The sequence below is a fragment of the Spermophilus citellus genome, assembly GCF_964194105.1.
Source record: "Spermophilus citellus genome assembly, chromosome: 17".
In the NCBI taxonomy this organism is placed as follows: domain Eukaryota; kingdom Metazoa; phylum Chordata; class Mammalia; order Rodentia; family Sciuridae; genus Spermophilus; species Spermophilus citellus.
Genome location: NC_138199.1, coordinates 34,885,146 through 34,905,080, shown reverse-complemented (window position 1 = coordinate 34,905,080; position 19,935 = coordinate 34,885,146). Strand labels below are relative to the sequence as shown.

At 48.6% G+C, this 19,935-nt stretch overlaps 1 protein-coding gene across 2 annotated transcripts in view; it reads left to right on the top strand.

The window, feature by feature from the left end:
- The window catches only part of ASIC2 (acid sensing ion channel subunit 2), a gene marked incomplete at both ends in the record, with an annotated part of 1,055,157 nt that extends 1,048,643 nt beyond the window's left edge, over nt 1-6,514 (top strand). For both annotated transcript variants that reach the window (XM_081270517.1, XM_081270516.1), the window contains 3 exons: nt 2,973-3,052; nt 4,805-4,873; nt 6,413-6,514. In XM_081270517.1, the coding sequence (XP_081126643.1) occupies nt 2,973-3,052; nt 4,805-4,873; nt 6,413-6,514 (251 nt within the window). The remainder of the gene's footprint in view (nt 1-2,972; nt 3,053-4,804; nt 4,874-6,412) is intronic.
- Nucleotides 6,515-19,935: the final 13,421 nt, after the last annotated feature.

The following is a 19,935-nucleotide window of genomic DNA, read 5'->3' as shown; positions in this document are numbered from 1 at the left end:
CTCCAGACACCTGACACAGCCAAGGTCCCTGACGAACTCATGCCTGGAGAGCAAGGTTGCTGCACCAAGAGTCCATTGTCAAACACAAAAGAAGGCCCCCTTGCCCCAGAGCTCCACCAACCTGACTGCCATCCCACACTAGTTCACCTCAGCTGCCCTAGACACCACTGGCACATAGAGGACACAGGGAGTTAATTTCCACCCTGACCCAGCCCAGCCCCAAACTCACAAGACCTCCAAGAGTGGACAGTCAAAGGACCACCCACTCTCAAGAAAGAGTGCGATGCCTATGCCCTAAGGAAGAAATAGCTATCATCCCCATGATAGAACTAGGTGACAGTAGCATCCCGGGAGGAACAGGTGCATTCTGCATGGAAGTACAGAAGGACGTGCTGGCTTTGAACCCAAAGGCTGCTGCAAAACAGCTGTGAGAATCTGGGCCAATGGCTTCACCTTGCTGGACCTCCTGAGGTGCAGAGTAGATTTACTAACCCCCAGTTTATGAGCTTGTTGAAAGGGTTAGATGTGATAAAACTCCAAGCTCAGAGAAAGTCCAGAAGCAATATAGGTTTTGGCACCTGGACAGTCACCTGTCCAGTGACCCAGGGTCCACCTGGGCATTTCTACACTCCCTCTAGGAGGCTAGGGACTGAGTCAGAGCTCAGTTCCAGCTAGGTTAAGATGGCTGGCACTCAGGCTTTCGAGGTCATTGTGGTCAAAGGTAGCCAATAGATTCATGAGCTGGGCCCCAAAGTAGAGGTCCAGCTCCCTCACTTAAATCTGGTGGATCTGACCTGTATTTCCTAAAAGTGATTCATAATGTGCTTCCCCACTCCTCCTCGCTCCCCAGCATATTCTCTTTCTCTCTCTCTCTCTCTCTCTCTCTCTCTCTCTCTCTCTCTCTCTCTCTCTCTCCACACACACACACACACACACACACACACACACACACTCAGTAAGGAGGGCCCGAGCTCTGAATTTGTCATTCTGCATCAGATATGAGGATGAGCTTGTTCCCAGCATCTTGTTCCCACCCAGAATAGCTCACTGAGGAAATCGTGCTACCATCTGTACCTCCTGTGATGAGAGCGTGTGCCACTTGCACACCCTCAGCCATCAGGCCCAGCCCAGCCATCCCTCACCACCACCTAGTGTCGGCACACATGCTCACTGCCCAGGCGCTCACCCAACCCAGGGGTCCCCCCACTCAACCTATGCACCTGCACGCCAACCTACGGGACCTGCCCATGGGGTCCAGAACCACACATAAATGCACACCCACATGGCCCTGCCTGCCAGCCACGCAGCTTCAGACACACATCCACGCACACAACCTAAGAAGACACAGTCCTCACATACACCTGCATAACACACAAAACACACCCACATGCTTACACACCATCTGCCTTCACAGACTCACACTCACAAATGCACACACACACACTCAGTGTGCCTAACAGAGAGAGGTAGCCACCCACAAAAAACCATCAATGGCCACACCTGCTGGCCTCTTTTTAGACAAATATGTGCATACACACACACCCCCAGAACAAACCCTTCCTACACCACTGCATTCTAGTAACACTGCACACAAATGCAAACTCCCTCACACTTGAAGTACATGTACAGAAGTACACACTCCCCAGTAAGCCTGCATTAAGGATATTCAAGAGAGTGAGGAGGAGGAAAGGAAGCCAAGGGGAGCCATTCAAGCTTAGTATCAAATCAAATTCCCACCATCTCTGCTGGTCCACCTGGGAGTGTGGGTGTTGGGCTTTGCTCAGCCATGTGCGAGGGAGCATTCGGGGTGACCTACCCTTCAGAAAGTCCTCAGACTAAGAGGTCCACCCCCAACAAGGGCATCCCCCATTCCCCCCCTGCTCCCCAGCCAGCCTGCAGCCTGGCAGCCGGCCAGTAGAGCAAGGAGGGACTCAATGGTTCTGATCCTCTGCCCCACTCCTCACCACCACCACCCGGGTAAGGCTACTGCAAAGGTCAGGGCTTGTCAAAGCCGCACACGTTGGAGGCCACTCTGCACCCCAGAGCTCCAGAGCCCTGTGCTCTACATGCTGACTCCAGAGCAGATCATCTTAAGCTTCTGAGGAGTCCAGACCCTTTGAGAACCTGACAAAAGCTGAGGTCTCTCTTGCCAAAAGTGCCCAAGTGCCACACACTATGGCCTTCACCTTCAGGGGGGATTTCCAGCCATCCAAAGCCCACCCAGGAAGGTCGGTCTTAACCCCTGGTGGGACTGAGAACCACTCAGGGAACTTTAAAAATGCTCAGAATCAACCCCAGGGGTTCTGATTCTCCAGGCTTGAAGTGCATCCAGACATCTACCCAGATGGAAAGTCTCCTAGGAGACTTGATGCAGGGACTGGAAGACAAATCTAGAAAACTTTGACCAAAGAACACCTGATATCCCAGGGTGCGAACCTCCACTCTAGAAAGAGACCCCAATGACCATGGACCCTTGGACAGTAGAGAGAAGACATCTAGGACCTTATCCCAAGAGTGGAAGGTGCCCCTAGTAGTCCTGAAGGCCTGCCATGATGGTGGGGGAAGAGGGGACATCTGTGGTGCCACTGCTCCTGAGACCCACACCCAGGGCCCCTGACACAGGTGGAGGAGGCTGCCTGCACCCTTTTCCAGGGCAAGGGCCCAAACGTCTTGTCTCTGTTCCCAGTGGGGAGCCACATGGGACCCAATGTGGTTCTGAGGGTGATGGAACAAGCCCGTGAGCCCCTCCAGTAAGTGGTCAGGTCAGTCCCCACCGTCACTGGGTGCTGACACACTTGGCTCTCGGAGCCATGCCGTGGGCCCAGCCAGAGGCCTGGCCCTCTCATGATAAGCCCAGGCTTCCCATGGAGGGGATGCTGTTCAGGAACTCTGGCTTCCAAGTTCTTCGTCTGTTCACACCTTCCTGTGTGAGTAAAACCAAAACTTTTGTCTTTTCCCTTCTCTCTCTCCAGGTGACATTGGTGGTCAGATGGGATTGTTTATTGGTGCTAGTATCCTTACAATACTAGAGCTCTTTGATTATATTTATGAGGTAAGACGGGATTGTCCTCAGGGAAGTGACCCTGCCCTCCACCCACCTCCAGGCTCAGAACCAAGGCATATGGAGGCGCCTGGCTCCCCCTACCCAGAGCCTGCTCCTCCTGCTGTGCGCCCATATCTTTCCTTGCCCAATCCTAGGCATGGCGGCGGGGGAGGTATTGGGGAGGGCAATCGTAAGGAGGGGTGGTGGGAGAGAAATGGAAGCCACGGTCCTATCCTCAGGGGGCTGGAAGAGTGGTGGGCTGTGTACCTGTAGAGAAGGAGCAGGAAGGGTGGAGGGCCAGCGCTGCCCACCTCCTACAGCAAGGTTGGTGGCGGGGGCTTCGTACCATGGATTTATCGACATCAACACACACTCACACTCACAACAAACAGCCACACAACACATCACACACGCATCCCACTCGAACATACACACACCACACACATTCACACATATGCACGCGCACGCAGACAGACAGACACACACACACACACACACCATGCACAAGCCTACCCTCTGAATAGCCCATCCCCTGGACGGTGTCCTCTGTGGTCTGACCAGTCTTAGGGAAGGGGCATTTCCCAGCAGTCCTCATCAATGCCCAAGCACCAGCTGCCTCCAGTGTAGGGAGATGGCTCCCTCATGAGGCAGCTAGAACAAGGCCTCAGAAATCTCCTCAAACAGCAGAAGGCTCCTGGGGCTTCCAGAGTGCCTGGAACTCATCAGCTCTGGCAGCTCCCCCAGATCCAGGCCAGTGGGGAGCAAGCTTCTAGACTTTTCTGCAGAGGATTAACTTGGCCAAAGAGCCTGAGAGGCTCAGCCAGCCACCTGAGGAGCAGCGTGGAGTTAGCAACTCACCTGCAGCAGGAAGCACAGTCTACCGATGAGTCTGTCCCAGGTGTTCACTTGCAGACCCCCAGTTCCCTGGCTGTGAGGTGGGAAGTGCTCTTCACCCCCCCATGTGACCCCCTGAAACAGGCAATGGTCCCAGAAGTTCTAAGGCATGCCCAGACCTGCAAAAGTCCCCCCTGGACCTCTTGATCCTATGCCAGCAAATGCCCGCAGAGCAGCATTCTGCCTCCCTGGGAAGGCTGGCTGTTCGTGGCCAGCAATGCTGGGAATCATGGGGTGCCGTGGAGCCCCATGACAGAGGTCCTCTGGAGTCTCTCATGCCTCTCAGAATGATGAACCCAACCTAAATAAGGTCCCATGGCTAGATTTTATTCTTTGTTTATTAATTCTTATGAAAAGCAATACAAAGTTACAGCAATTGAATTACATCCTGTAATGTATTTAAGAACTTCCCTTTATTGCTAGGAATAAAATGTTAGGAAGGCAACTGTGCCCTCATTTTGTGAATTGTGGAGTTGTCAGGCTAGAAAGTAAAGAGTGACCTTGTCTCCCAGGACCCGTCTTAAAAGGGGGTCCCAGGCCACTCTTGGGGACTAATACGGAGCCAGTCCTCCCAGCACCTTCTGCTTATCGACACTCTCCATCCAGAACAGAAAGGGGTCCACACTCCAAGACAGGACCCTCCCACTCTTTCTCTCCTGCAAAAATAAAAATGCCGTGTTGGCCAAAGCCAGGTGGAGACAGATGGGCTTCTAAAGCTGTCCGGGCCTGCAGGCCTGGTTCTTGCCATGCAATGTCCACACCACAACCAGATGGTTGCTGCCTCTGCAGCTCCCCAGTGGAGCCCAACGGAGGGAGCCTTTGCACCATCCTCCTGGCCTAACGATCTCCTCCCTGCATTTTTTGCAGCTGATCAAAGAGAAGCTATTAGACCTGCTTGGTAAAGAGGAGGATGAAGGGAGCCATGATGAGAACGTGGTAAGAGCAGCTCCTGGGTTGGAAGTTTCAGGGACCCCATGGCTTATGTGGGTGAAGGGAAGCCAGATCCTGGGGCTGGGCAGGATGGATGTGATTCAATGCACACCCTTCTGCGGCTTATGATAACTTGTCAGTCCCCAAATCCAAGGACATTCCAACCAAACCTCATCCCAAAGGTCAATGGTGAGCCATGAATGCAGCTAATTCCAGGAAATGATTCTAGGATGGGTTCTGCATGGTCCAGCACAGCTTCTCCTAAGCCAGACAGCTCCTCCCCTCACTTCACAGCCTGGGGAAGGCAAGAGACGACCTATGTAGGTTTACTGCCTTATTCCCCAGAGGTGGCAAAATGCAAGCAGAATGTCACTGGCACCCATCCCATTTGAAGGGGACAAAGCATGGGCCCTGATGAAGTTGGTAGCAAGCATACCCACTATAGCTAAGGACAATCGCATGCCTGGCACATGTTGGGCACTGTGCTAAGTGCCTGTGTGCACCATGTCACTGCAGCCTCACACAGTCACCCTAGAGGAAGATCTATCTTTATCTCCTTCTAGTGTTTGAGGCTACGGAGTCCAGAGTCACACAGCTTTTGAGTGTCAGAGCTAAACTCCAAGGACCTCCATCCACACTGCCCTACTCTGCCTCTTCCCTCCAGCCAGAGAGACAGTGTGCAGCTTCCATCATTCTTCCCAAACCTAGTCCACTCCCGGGCTCAGGTTGATTGACATACACAAATAGTTCTGGCTTTTCAAACCCGGTGGTGGCCCCCCAATCAGCACTTCCAGCCCTGGGACAACCTCGTGCCTTGAAAGGCCACCATCCCTTGAAGTCAACCAGTCCCAAATGGACCTGAGACACTTCTATCTGGGCTCCCATTTCTGTTCCAAACAGTGTCTCTCTGCCCATCTCCCAGGCTAAGAGTCTTGCTCTGGTTTCTTTGGACTTCTGCAGCTTCTGCTGAATGGAGGATGCCTCTACTGAAGGGGAGAGCAGCGTGGAAGGGCCCCAGGCTCTGGTCTCAACGGGTCTGGCTGAATCCCAGGCCCCTCCTCCTAGCTGTGCTAACCTCCATGAGCATCTGTGTAACATCATAGGACCTCAGAGCGTTGTCATGGGGATTAAGTGAGGTCATGCCTCTAAGATGGATCAGCACAGCACCTAGTGGAGAGTAACTTCCCAGCGAGTGGTGCTTACCTCCCCAGCCCACCTCCCCTCCCACCTTCAGAATGTCTTAGCCTCGTGGCCTCCCTTCATATCCCATTTCTCCTCCCCCAGCTCTGTCCCCATTCCTGGCACAGCCTCCTGGCCAGTCTCCCAGCCTCCTGCTTACTGTAGCCCGAGAACCACCCAACGATTCAGAGCCGTCTCAACCCCACGCTCCTCAGGGACACACACAGCTGCTTTTCCCTGGGGTCAGCTTCGCCCTAAAGCTCTGATCAGCTCCGGTTCTGACCTTCAGGGGTTCCAGCAGGGCTTGGCCTCCCAGTGAATGTTTGCTGAGTGAATGACAAACGCCCACCTTCCCTTTCCCTGCAGAGCACTTGCGACACGATGCCAAACCACTCTGAAACCATCAGCCACACTGTGAACGTGCCCCTGCAGACAGCCTTGGGCACCTTGGAAGAGATTGCCTGCTGACACCCCTCGGGCTAACCCAGCACCCTCCAAACAGACCTTAAGGCCCAAGACCTAGGACAGGGGACAGCCAGCTCAGGTGGGATGGCCCCTGATGACGGGAAGAAGCAAGAGCCCCCTATGCACACATTGCAAACTTCTGCCAAACCTCGCTCCGGCCGCGTCTGACATGAAGCGTCCCTGGGCCTCGCCTTGCGTCCCTCGTAGGAGAGATGAGTCACACTCTGGAACTGTCCGAGAACCAACCTGCCATCACATCTCACTGCCAGATGTATAAAGCACCTGCATGCTCAGACTTCTTACGGCGCCACCTCACATCTGTCTTGTACATAATATTCCTCCTTGCGGTTTCCAGTGTCCGCTCTGCCGCCCGTGCAGTGGGTCCAGATTCCAGCCCCAAAGCCACCATGAGGCCACGCTGGCACTAAAACTGCACAGTCGAGAGGGAAACTGCAGGACTCTACTATGTTCAATCCTTGTGTAGTTCGTGAAGGTTCTTAACCTGCCCACAACCCCTTTTCCTCCCAAACTGGCCCATGGGGCTCCGGCACCTCAGGTGACCAGCGCCAAACTCCCTCCCGCCCCAGCGCCTGTGAAGGTGGCACAGTGTCCTGGGCGACCCCAGTATTCATCCATGGAGCCACATCGTTCTTCTCTCCCTGTGACCACAGCTTGTATAGTCTGATTTTTTTTTTTTTTTTATTTGGGTTGAGGGCGGGGGCTATTTTGTTTGTCTGTTGGAGATTTTTTGTTTTATGATTTTTTTTTTTTTTTTGGGTTTTGATGTTGTAAGGTTTGGTTTGGTTTTTTTTTTTCTTTTTTTTTTTTTTGGAGTTTATTTATTCGTGCTTCAAATCACGGTCATATTAAAAGCTGGTCTTGTGGAAATGGCTGTGTCATTTCTGCCTTTTCTCCACATCCAGGTCTCTCTTCCGAGCCACTAAGGAAAAGCTCAGACCTGCCCCGGGCCAGGGATGTGTATGTAAAGTTTCAAGCAATAGCACTTCCCTTGACAAAACGTGTACACTCTATATTTGATCCTGTTCTCAAGTTTTGAAAACAGTTGAGCACGACCTTGTCAAGGACTTCATGACCCACTGACAGGTTGTACCTTCTGTCTGGAAGGAAACTACCCCACCATGTGGCATGAAGAAGTGGTGGCTGAGAAAGCTGCCCACACATTGGAACCACGAAGAGAGCCTTCTAGGCTCACTGCTGCCCTGACTCCCCACCAACCCTGTCAATTCAGGCTGGACACAACCCCCCCCGTGTGGCCTCTCCACCACACACCAGCCTACTGGCCCTCTCTCCACTTCATCTTTCCACACCATCAAACTGACCTGCCTCATCCTTCCAGACGTCACGTCTGTTTCATGACTCCCAAGAGGGTGACCAGGTAGGAAAGACAGTTAGGAGGTGCCTTGGAGGGGACAAGGGGACGTTCCCTTTTAAGCCTTTATTAGCAAATGAGACTTCCTTGTTCAGCCAGAATCTTGTCCTCAGGACATTCTGCTGATTCCATTCCTTTGGCCTTGACTTTGACTTCCCACTACCAATTTCAATGCTCCCATTATGGTCTCCCCCAAAGCAGAGGGGGAAAGTCTAATGTGCTAACATGTCTGGGTCTTCCCCCTCGTGCACAGATGCACAGAAATGCTAGACCAGGGGCTCAGGGTTCTGGTCCTGCTCTTTCCCCCAGCATCCTATCTACCCTGTAGCTACCTATTCATCGCCTTTCCCACCCGCCATGACCCACCCACTAACACCAAGGAAAGCTATTTCCCCAACATGATGAGTAGAAAAGAGTCTCATCAGAAACTGGCAGCCCTAGTCCTGGGCTGCCTTCTCTCAGCAGCTCTCTGACAATAGTGAGATCCCAACCCTCTCTGGACGCAGCTCCCTCGATTTGGGGATGGAGATAAAGTCTTCCCTGTGTGAAGGGAAGATGCAGGACCAGACAACCTCCCGTGACCCCTTGAGACTCCTAGTGCTATGACAGTACTATCTCCAGCACGCAGTACTGGACAAGTTGTACCTACCTATCATGTTCACACACAAACATAGCCAAGGAGTTGGCGGTGACGGGAAACCCAGAAGGTAAAAGATACCCCTGCTCTGCTTCCCCAGGCAGTCTCTCAGCTGGGGTCACTCAAGCTGCTAGTGAAGCTGAGCTTTAATTTATAGCTGGACTAGGCCCTTTCCTATCGCTGCAAATTACTACTAACTTAGCAGTTTAAAATAACACGAATGGCCAGGCACGGTGTCGCACGCCTGTAATCCCAGCAGCTTGGGAGGCTGAGACAGGAGGATCGCGAGTTCAAAGCCAGCCTCAGCAACTGTGAGGCACTAAGGAACTCAGTAAGACCTTGTCTCTAAATAAAATCCAAAATAGGTCTGTGGATGTGGTCGAGTGCCCCTAAATTCAATCCTTGGTACCACCCCCCCCCCCAAAAAAAAATGTATTATCTCACAATTCTGTAGGTTAGAAATCTGCCACAAGTCTCACTGGGCTAAAACCTAGGTGTCAGCAAGACTGCATTTCTTTCGGGAGGTTCCAGGGAAGAATCTACTTACTTTTTCCAGCTTCTAGAGGCCACTTGCATTCCTGGGTTCATGGTTTCTTCATCCCTCTACAAAGCCAGCCATGATGGATTGAGTCCTCGGATCACAGAACTCTGAACTTCCACAGCCACATCTCCCTGTGACTCCTGCTTTCTCCTTAGAGGATCCTTGTGATTACATCAGGCCACCAGATAATCCAGGATAATCTCCACCATTGCGAGGCTATTAGCTTAATCACAACTTCAAAATCTCTTTTACCATGTAAGATAACTTATTAGGACAAGGGCATCCTTGGGGCCCTGATTCTGCCTACCACAGGCCTTTTGGATCCTATAGTCCAATGTACTCTGAGCATACCCAAGAGGGCAAGGGAGAGACTGACCAAGGTCACCCAGCGAGTTAGTGTCTGTGCCCAAGCTATACCCCTAAGTTCCTGGCTCACAATTCCTTTCGTAGACCTTTTTGTAGACTTAAGGGGGACTAAAAGTTATTATTCTTCCACACTTTGCCGAGGCATGGAAGTCCCTCTTCTGAGACAAACTTACTCCTCATGACATCAGGCTTGCAAATGTCCTGCTAGTGACTGAACTATCAGATGCAGGACAGAAGGGTCTGAAGGGTGGACTCAGACTGTTCCCATCATGAACTGGAACCAAACGAAATATCTACTTGGATAGTCGGGAGTCTATTTGATGCTTCTGCCTTGTTCCAGTTTACAGCTTCATAAATTTTTTAAAATCTATAGCTTAAGTTGCAATTTGAACTGCTTCGTTGGATTTCTGGCTCCCTTTCAGGAAAAAAAAAAATGGAAAGGGAGATCAATTTGTTGATGGAAGAAAGAATATTTGAACATGCATTTAGATTGCTTCAGGGTTCACATATCTAGGTACCCCTTTTGATTTGGGGACTCTGGCTTTGTTCAGCTTAGACTAGGTCTATATAATTATTTAAACTTTCAAAGAAAAAAAAATATATATATATACATATATGAAATTCAAAAAGGCAAATCAATAGCCAGCTACTGATTATTGATTGTTAACAAAACACACAAATTTCAGAGGCTGGTGGGGTTTTGTATCATTGTTTCAAACAAGTAAACATGTATGTAATCATTCTTTATCGAAGATCAGGAGAGACTGGGCGGACAGGAGTGACCCAAATGATGACACAAAGTCCGAGAATTGAGAACAACCACAGTCCAAACCACAAGGCTGGATTCTCAGTGGGAATCAGAGAGTCAGATAAATTAATTAGGGAGTGGCCCACGACCTCAGGAGCAGAATCCACGCGGCTTGCTGCAGCTAAGGACAGCAAAAGGAATGTGAGTAGCGATGCCTGGGGACTGAGCTGGTGGCTTCCAGGCTGTTGCTTTGTTGTTTTTGGCAAAGAGAAACCAGAGTCCTTTTATTTTCTTCTTCTCAGCTTGAAGCTATTTTTGTGAAAGTTTTAACCATGAACATGCCTGGGAAGAAGTGCATGAAGCTGCAGGCACTAATGAGGAGAAGATCAGAGGACCCAGAGGGTATCTGGAGAAAGGCTGCTGGTGAGCAGGCAAGGAGGCAGCCAGACACAGGCCCGGCCCACAGGTGTGAGCTTGGCAGGTCCTGTGTTCCCTTGGAGGCCAAGAAGCCAAGGAGAAACCCGGTTGCTGCTTCCTTCACAGCTCGGAGATTTTGACTCATTTATTCTGCGTGGGACAGGACCTCCATGAGGTCCCCATCAATGAGTATCCCCCAGGAACCAAGAAGAAAGAGGGATCAGAAAGGGCAAGGAATTTCCTTCTGCAGGAGGGGGTGCAGCCAGCCCTGACCCATACTCAGCCAGAACAGACCCCAGGCTGCACAGAATGAGCTTCCTGGCAGAGATGGGAAGGAGCAAGAGGACAAAGGAGAGTCTAATGCAGGAAGGACACGGGTCCTCCATTCATTCAACTCAACTGTTATGTGCCAGGCATTGTCCTCAAGGGATTTATAATATGGACAAGTATACAGATGACTGCAAAAGATGAATCCAGTTCATCTTGCGGAAGAGGCATCTGCAATTCCCAGAGGGCTGGAGAAGGCACAATTCAGGGGATGGTACGTAGGCCCCGGGGAACCCAGGAAAAGAATCAAAAGGGGAAATCATCCTAATGACCACCAAGAGGTGAGTCAGGTGATGAAGGAGGAAGGGCCTGGTCACCTTCTGAGAAGGTATCATGGCTCATGTCCTTCAAGGTCCTTCCCCTGCTCCTCAAGGGTCTATGAAGACATTTCTCAAGGGGGACTGAATTTCTTTTTTTTTTTTTTAAGAGAGAGTGAGAGAGGAGAGAGAGAGAGAATTTTTTTTAATAGTTATTTTTTAGTTCTTGGCGGACACAACATCTTTGTTGGTATGTGGTGCTGAGGATCGAACCCGGGCCGCACGCATGCCAGGCGAGCGCGCTACCGCTTGAGCCACATCCCCAGCCCAGGGACTGAATTTCTTGAGCTAATGGCTTTCTTCCCACTCATTTCAGACTCTTGCCTCTCAGAACATGGAATTTTTTGTGCATGAGTTTACATATTCCTAAGGCTAACAGGTGGAGTATTTTGCAGGACATGAAACAGGACAGTCATACCCAAACCTGCTAGGAAGGAAGAGGAAATAGGACAGGTAGGAAGAGGAGAATCTCTTAATAATTCAGTTCAGCACTTGATAAAACCCATGCTCAGTTTTCAAGAGTAAAGTAAGAGGGTGGCAAAGGCTTTACATGGAGAATCAAAAGACTGAGGTTTTTAATCTGTTTCTCCTGTCAACTGACCCCATGACTCTGGGCAGTCCCCTTCATTTCTCTGGGCCTCCATTTCCTCCTCTATAAAAGGGGAGAAATGGAAAAGGGACAGATAACCCTTTTGGCTTATGCATCCCAACTTTAACACCCCACGAGACTAAGTTGGGAACAAGAGTTGGGTATGTGAGCAAATGCTTGATTTATTGCTCAGAGACCCTGTTTCCCTATCTATAAAATGTGTATGATGGGGGCTGGGGTTGTGGCTCAGTGGTAGAGCACTTGCCTAGCATGTGTGAGGCACTGGGTTCGATTCTCAGCACCACATATAAAAAAATTGAATAAAATAAAGGTCCATCAACAACTAAAAATATACATAAAAAATTTTAAAAATGCATATGATGATGCTGGTTTTCAGGGTAGCTGTGAGAATTAAATGAGCTAAGGTGCATAAAACATTTTCTCCTTTCATCAGCTTTCTTCCTGTAAGACAGTGATTCTTGATTTTGTTGGGATCATAGACTCTTTTTTTAAAAAGATGAAAGCTATGAACTCCCCACCCCAGAAAAAAAATGCATGTAGTCATGTAGATGTACAAAAAAATTTACATACAATTTTAAGAGGGCTTTAGAACCACAGAGACTATCTGTGATCCTCTGGGGATCTATTGATGCTAACCAAAGACTCCCTGGTCTAAAGTGCTAAACAATCCTCTAATAAAACCCACCAGTATCACAAAGAACTACCAAGATTTCTTCTCCTAAAATGACATAAAGACTGTCATTTTTCAATTTATAGAGAGGGGGGAAAAAAAGAAAGAAAAAGATAGGATTTGATCAATTTCACGTTTTTTCTCCCTTAATTTTTTTTAAACCTTTGGCACCTGCTGCAGCTTGCGAGCCAGTGGGTTCTCACAGATGGCAAAGTGAATGAGAGAGCAGAAAATGACTATGAACAGAAAAGCTTGAAAATATGATTTCATAAGATTATTTTATGCATGTAGAGATTTCGAGAAGACCTATGCACATCAAAAGCCACCACAGCATCAGCCTTGAAGACATCCCCGTGGCCTAAGGATGTGACCCCTGAATCACAGCATCTGGGAAATGCATGCCTAATGTTCTCTGGTTGCCACTGAGCCCCCAAGCACACCCCACTATTGAATCTCATTCATGTCTGAGCAGAGCTGCTGGGCTAGCTTTTCATTTGTGAATTTTAAAGAGTCCATGCCCTGATAATGGCTATGAGGGATGCTTTGGGAGGGGAATCTGAATGTCTTGCCTCCTTGAAGCTGTTCCCTACTCCATGCTCATTTGGCTAACTTATCGCCTTTATGGGCCATTTGTCTTGAATGTAATTCAGACCTTTGTGGCTTCTTTTCACAAGGAATTATATCCAGTTTAAAATAGGCCCAATATAAAGTGATGGGTGGGCACCAAATCATTTCCTAGCTACTAGCCTTAGAGGGGGGAGGTATTAAGGCACAGCAGGAAGAAAGCTTGGCTCTCTGGCCTGAGTCTATCACTGCCTGAGCATTCTGTGTGTGCCCATGATAGCTAGGCACTGTGCCGGGTGCTGGGGGCTCATGAGGAGGACACACCTAGGTCTGGCTGAGTTGCACTGGACTTTGGCTGAAGCCCTTAGAGAAAAGTTAAACGCTGTGGGCAGGAGACACTAGGCAAAGGCTCAGAGGCAGAAGGGAAAACAGAAGAGATTTAGACAATGAACGATCCCTGCTGAATAGGAATGGGCTACCTCTCTACTGCCTTCCCTCGACTGGACCTTTCCACTCTGGAATCCGGCCTGCTGAGGCTGGGTCTAGCAATGGAGGCTGAGATGTGCTAGGGATGAAGCCTGGTTTCTGCAGCCTGACAACCCCAGCCAAATCCCAGCTTCACCAACTGTGCCATCTTGGGCAAGCTTTAAAACTTCTCTAAGGATCAGCTTCCTCCTCCATTTGCTGTATGGGTAGTGAGATAAGTTCTGGCAAGTACCGCTGTCATGCCTAAACCACGACAGGTCGGCGATGATAAAGATCCCATCCCAAGCGCCAACTCCATCAAGAGTGGCTGAGAAGGTTTCCTGGCCCCATGCCGGCTCAGTCAGATAGAAGCTTGTGTTTAGTTTGCAATATCTTCCAACAGGCAAAGGGGCAAGAGATGGTGGCACACATGTTCAAGAGTGGAGAAAACCAGCCATACCCTGCAGAGGGAGAGGTCACACAGGCAAAGCACCAGGACCTCAGCCCAAAGAAGAGCACTCAGAAAAGCCTCCTTGGCTCCCTCACCTTTGAAGAGAAACAGAGAAGCAGCCGCACTTGAGCAGGCCAGGTATTCCTGGACCATTCGCTCCACTCAGCACAAAAGATACCCAAAAGACTGTTTTGAATCTGTCTCCTTGAGCCAAACTAGGCCAAGAGACCTCCTCCCTCTAAGACTGGTAGCTGGGTATGATATGGTTCCCACCCATCACTTTGTTGTTTTTTTTTCTTTTCTTTTTTTTATTGGTTGCTCACAACATTACAAAGCTCTTGACATATCATATTTCATACACTAGAATCAAGTGGGTTATGAACTCCCATTTTTACCCCAAATACAGATTGCAAAATCGCATCGGTTACACATCCACATTTTTACATGCTGCCATATTAGTGACTGTTGTATTCTGCTACCTTTCCTATCCTCTACTATCCCCTCTCCCCTCCCCTCCCATCTTCTCTCTCTACCCCATCTACTGTAATTCATTTCCCTCCTTGTTTATTATCCCATTCCCCTCACAACCTCTTATATGTAATTTTGTATAACAATGAGGGTCTCCCTCCATTTCCATGCAATTTCCCTTTTTTCTCCCTTTCCCTCCCACCTCATGTCTCTGTTTAATGTTAATCTTTTCTTCCTGCTCTTCCTCCCTGCTCTGTTCTTAGTTGCTCTCATTATATCAAAGAAGACATTTGGTATTTGTTTTTTAGGGATTGGCTAGCTTCACTAAGCATAATCTGCTCTAGTGCCATCCATTTCCCTGCAAATTCCATGATTTTGTCATTTTTTAGTGCTGCGTAATACTCCATGGTATATAAATGCCACATTTTTTTAATCCATTCATCTATTGAAGGGCATCTGGGTTGGTTCCACAGTCTAGCAATTGTGAATTGTGCTGCTATGAACATCGATGTAGCAGTGTCCCTGTAGCATGCTCTTTTAAGGTCTTCAGGGAATAGTCCAAGAAGGGCAGTAGCTGGGTCAAATGGTGGTTCCATTCCCAGCTTTCCCAGGAATCTCCATACTGCTTTCCAAATTGGCCGCACCCATTTGCAGTCCCACCAGCAATGTACAAGAGTACCCTTTTCCCCACATCCTTGCCAGCACTCGTTGTTGTTTGACTTCATAATGGCTGCCAATCTTACTGGGGTGAGATGGTATCTTAGGGTAGTTTTGATTTGCATTTCCCTGACTGCTAGAGATGGTGAGCATTTTTTCATGTACTTGTTGATAGATTGTATGTCCTCCTCTGAGAAGTGTCTGTTCAGGTCCTTGGCCCATTTGTTGATTGGGTTATTTGTTATCTTATTGTCTAATTTTTTGAGTTCTTTGTATACTCTGGATATTAGGGCTCTATCTGAAGTGTGAGGAGTAAAAATTTGTTTGCGGATGACATGATTCTATACCTAGAAGACCCAAAAGGGTCTACAAAAAAACTACTAGAACTAATAAATGAATTCAGCAAAGTGGCAGGATATAAAATCAACTCACATAAATCAAAGGCATTTCTGTATATCAGTGACAAAAATTCTGAAACGGAAATGAGGAAAAACACTCCATTCACAATATCCTCAAAAAAAAAAAAAATACTTGGGAATCAACCTAACAAAAGAGGTGAAAGACTTATACAATGAAAACTACAGAACCCTAAAGAGAGAGATAGAAGAAGATCTTAGAAGATGGAAAAATATACCCTGTTCATGGATAGGCAGAACTAACATTATCAAAATGACGATATTACCAAAAGTTCTCTATAGGTTTAATGCAATGCCAATCAAAATCCCAATGGCATTTCTTGTAGAAATAGATAAAGCAATCATGAAATTCATATGGAAAAATAAAAGACCCAGAATAGCAAAAGCAATTCTAAGCAGGAAGTGTGAATCAGGCGGTATAGCGATACCAGATTTCAAACTATATTACAGAGCAATAGTAACAAAAACAGCATGGTACTGGTACCAAAACAGGCGGGTGGACCAATGGTACAGAATAGAGGACACAGAGACTAATCCACCCATCACTTTGTATTGGCCTATCTTAAACCAGATATAATTCCTTTTGAAAAGAAGCTTCAAAAGTCTGAAAAAATTCACTTAATTTCTCCCCACTTTGCATAGAAACCTCTACCACCTTATCCAAACCATCCCCTTTTTCTCTTTCTTCTTCTCACATCCTGTCTTTTCCTCTTCCTCCTCCTCAGCAAACAGGGCAGGTCTCCTAAGGAAACCCTGGTCCCCAGGCAGATAGGATCTGCACACACCCATTCCTCCCCAGGTGGGCTGGAACTCGGCACCCCCAGACTAGGAGCCAGCACTTCTGGAAGCCCACTTGTACCAGGCAGGGTGCTTGGTGCTTCACTGCTTTATATTTTGCAGTTGGTACAATATCAGCTCCTCTTGCCCAAGGAGACTGCTGAGCTCCCAGAGGCAGAATGACTTTCCCATGGCCAGGCAGCTAGAATCAGCTCCAGCTGAGCTCCCTCTGTTCAAGACACGTCCAAGGAGAAGGGGTGTGGGACTTGGATGAAGAGCAGCCAGCGTGGTCCTGTGAGAGGTAGACTCCCTGGTGAGTTCAGAAGGGACACTGTGTTCCCTGGGAGGGATGCATGGAGCTCGGCACCTAGGTACTGCTGAAGCAACACTGTTGAATGAATTGTTACATATGAAAATGTATTAGGATTCAGGGATTCTGAAAACATTAGCTGGGTGCCTACCCTTCATTTATTCATACTTCGGTTGTGCATTCAACAGATTCATTTATTTATTGAAAATTGTGTGCCACTATTCTAGATTCTGGGGATAGAAGAAACACATATTTCCTGCTCTTGTGATGTTTACAATCTAATATAAGGAGACTGAAGGAAGAATATACATAAATTCAGATGTGCATGAAATCATTTCAGATGGTAGCACATGCTATAGTGGTAAGACAGTGACAAGGAGGGGTGAGGACCCTTCAACTCTGGTGGCCAGGGAGTTACTCTAAAGAGGTGAAATTGACATCAGACCTGATTGAAGAGAAAGGAATAACCACTCTGAGATTTGATTTGAGGAAATGACCATTCCAGGAAGACAGAACAGTAGTAGAAGCAGCTTGTTGGATAACAAGTTCACAAGAGTTTATGAATGAGGAGGAGGGGTGGAGACGTAGCATGCTACTTTGAAGGGACTAATTGCCAGGGACCACAATAGCTAGGAAAAAAGTTTCTGAACAGTTGAGAGATGCATCTGTAGCGGTCAGCTGAGCCTTGGTCCTAGAAGACCTGGTAAGCCAAGAGCTTGACTTTAACCTGAAAGTAAGAAAAGACCTTGGGTTCAGGATGCAAAGCAGGAACAAGATAGAAAGTTCTCTCTGAGGAAGAAGTGGGGGTGGCAAGGAACCAGGTTAGAAGCAGGGATGCTCTTAGGAGGCCTTTGCAATTGTCCCTGAGAAGAAGTGAGGAGCTCTTGATTAAAGTAGCTATATGTGGATAGAAAGGAGGGACAGTTTCCTGAGATATCAAGAAAATAATATAGGCAGGTCTGAATGATTGGTGGAATATTGGGTGCAAGTGATGTAGAAGCACAGAGACCCCAGGACCTAGCCTGGTTACCCCAATTGACCTGCGTACATTTCTCTTTCTGAATCTAGAATTCCTGTGGCTTCCACTTGCAGGTGAACCCATTCACAGTTCCATCCTCCCCACAGGTGAGGCCTCTCTGGTTTTTGGTCAGGGAACTCTCCCCCGAATAAGCCTTCTCTGTCTCCACCTGTTCCTGGTTAATCTCCCAGCTCAGGCTTCAGAACCCTCATCCAGGTCCAACACCTGCCAAGCCCCTCCCTGCAGAGCCCTGAGGCCCTCATGCTGGCCCAGACCCTCCAAATTCTTTTCCCAACTATCCCTTTGGTTCAAGAGCCTCAGTTAGCCTATTCCTTCCCCAGACAAGCAAAAGAGACCATTGGGGCAATCATGTAATGCAGACACGGGAGGTCTGACGGCAGATGGAGTAGAGAGCATCAGTCAAAGATGGATGGGCCCCGGGTCTCTGGCCCAGCAGTAACTCCTAACAAAGTACAGTGACTGAGGGCACACATGGAGCCATAGTGACCTGTGTCCAAATTTACCTTCTCTGAATCAGTTTCTTTATCCATGGAAATGTTTTTTTGTGTGTGGAGGGGTGGGGGGGGCAGTACTGGGGATTGAACACAAGGGGACTCAACTACTGAGCCACATTCCCAGCCTTTTTTATATTTTTATTTAGAGACAGAGTCTCGCTAAGTTGCTTAGGGTCTTGCTAGGTCGCTGAGGCTGGCCTTGAACTCACAATCCTCCTGCCTCAGCCTCCCCAGCAGCTGGATTATAGGCATGCACCGCCACGCCCGGCCTGTTTCCTTATCTATAGAAGGGGTGGACTGATTGTCCCTTCACCATGGGTTATTGTTCTACGGTCTAAATTAGATAATGCATGGCACACAGTAGGCACACGCACAGTGTTTGCATTAGTATTAGAGAGAGAGAGAGCAGTCTCTACCTATGATTTAGTGGATCCATGAGTCACGATGCCCTCTCTCTTAGCAAGGTCTTTCGCCATTATCCATTTATATGAGCAGCTCCCAATTTTTATCATCCCCTTGACCAGAGAAGCAATGCAAGGAAACTGGTATGTCTCACCAATTATGCTTAACCACCCTTCTGGTGTTTGCTGACCCAGTGACATTCATGGATAGCAGGTCCCCTGTGGTGGGTGATAGCATGGACCCTCCCCCTGAGTCACCAGCCAAGCCTCAACCAACAATTCAATACTTGCAGGGTTCTGTGAAGTCTTTCCAGAAGGATCTACAATCCAAACTCAAGACTCCGCCTTCTTACATCATCACCCCATCACCTTGAATGCTGCCCTCGCCATCATGCCCACTGTGATTCCAAGACGCTGCCCACCTTCCTCCTTCAGACATCCTCCCTGAGACCCTGAGGTTTTGGTCAAAGGGGGACAACGCTGCCTCTTCAGAGTTCCCCATGTGCTAAAGAAAGAAAAAAACTGCCCTAACTGTGCAGTTTGCTCCCCAAAAGCCACTAGCAATCCCACCCCATCCTCCAGCCTCCTAGCGGTGGTCAGCCCTGTGGGGAGACCTTCCTACCCAGAAAGTGATCCATCACTATCAGCAGCACTTGAACCTCTCGCCTATAGAGGGCACCAGAGAGCAGAAGCCCCTATGGTCATCCAAGGGTATTCACTCCATCACCCCACGGTGACAGCAGTGTTAGCAGGGACCCTGAGGAGGGCCAAGGCATGGTGGCTGCCATCTGGGACCAGAGCCTCAGAATACAAGTGTCCCGCAGGCATTTCCACGCGAGCCAAAGGTTTACAACACCAGACTCAGTTAGGGCCACCAGGTATACAGAATTAAATTTGAATTAATTAAATTTGCCCCAGTTAAATTTGAATTTCAGATGCACAAGAAATTTTTTTTAGTCTGAATATGTTCCATACGGCATTTGGGACATACTTTACACATAAAATGCATATATCCAAAATTCACATTTAACTGGAACATTCTCTTTTTTTAGTATTATTTGGGGTTTTGTTTGTTTTGCTAATTTCTGGCAAACTGAAGCCCAAACTCTACCGGGTGTGAACAAGGAAGGCTCTGACGGTAGGATTTTGGAGTCTTCCTGCAGCCCAACCCGGCGGTCAGATGAGGCGGAGGAATGACGAGATGCTGTAGGCCAACATGAAAACACACCAGCAGCCGAGAACCAGGCTTAGGTCAAAATAGACTTTATTAGTTGGTGTGTCTTTACAAGGGCTGGGTCAGGAACCAAACCGCATTTCCCGGGGGGCAGTGTGTGTGGCCTGGTCCATCCAGAGAAGGAC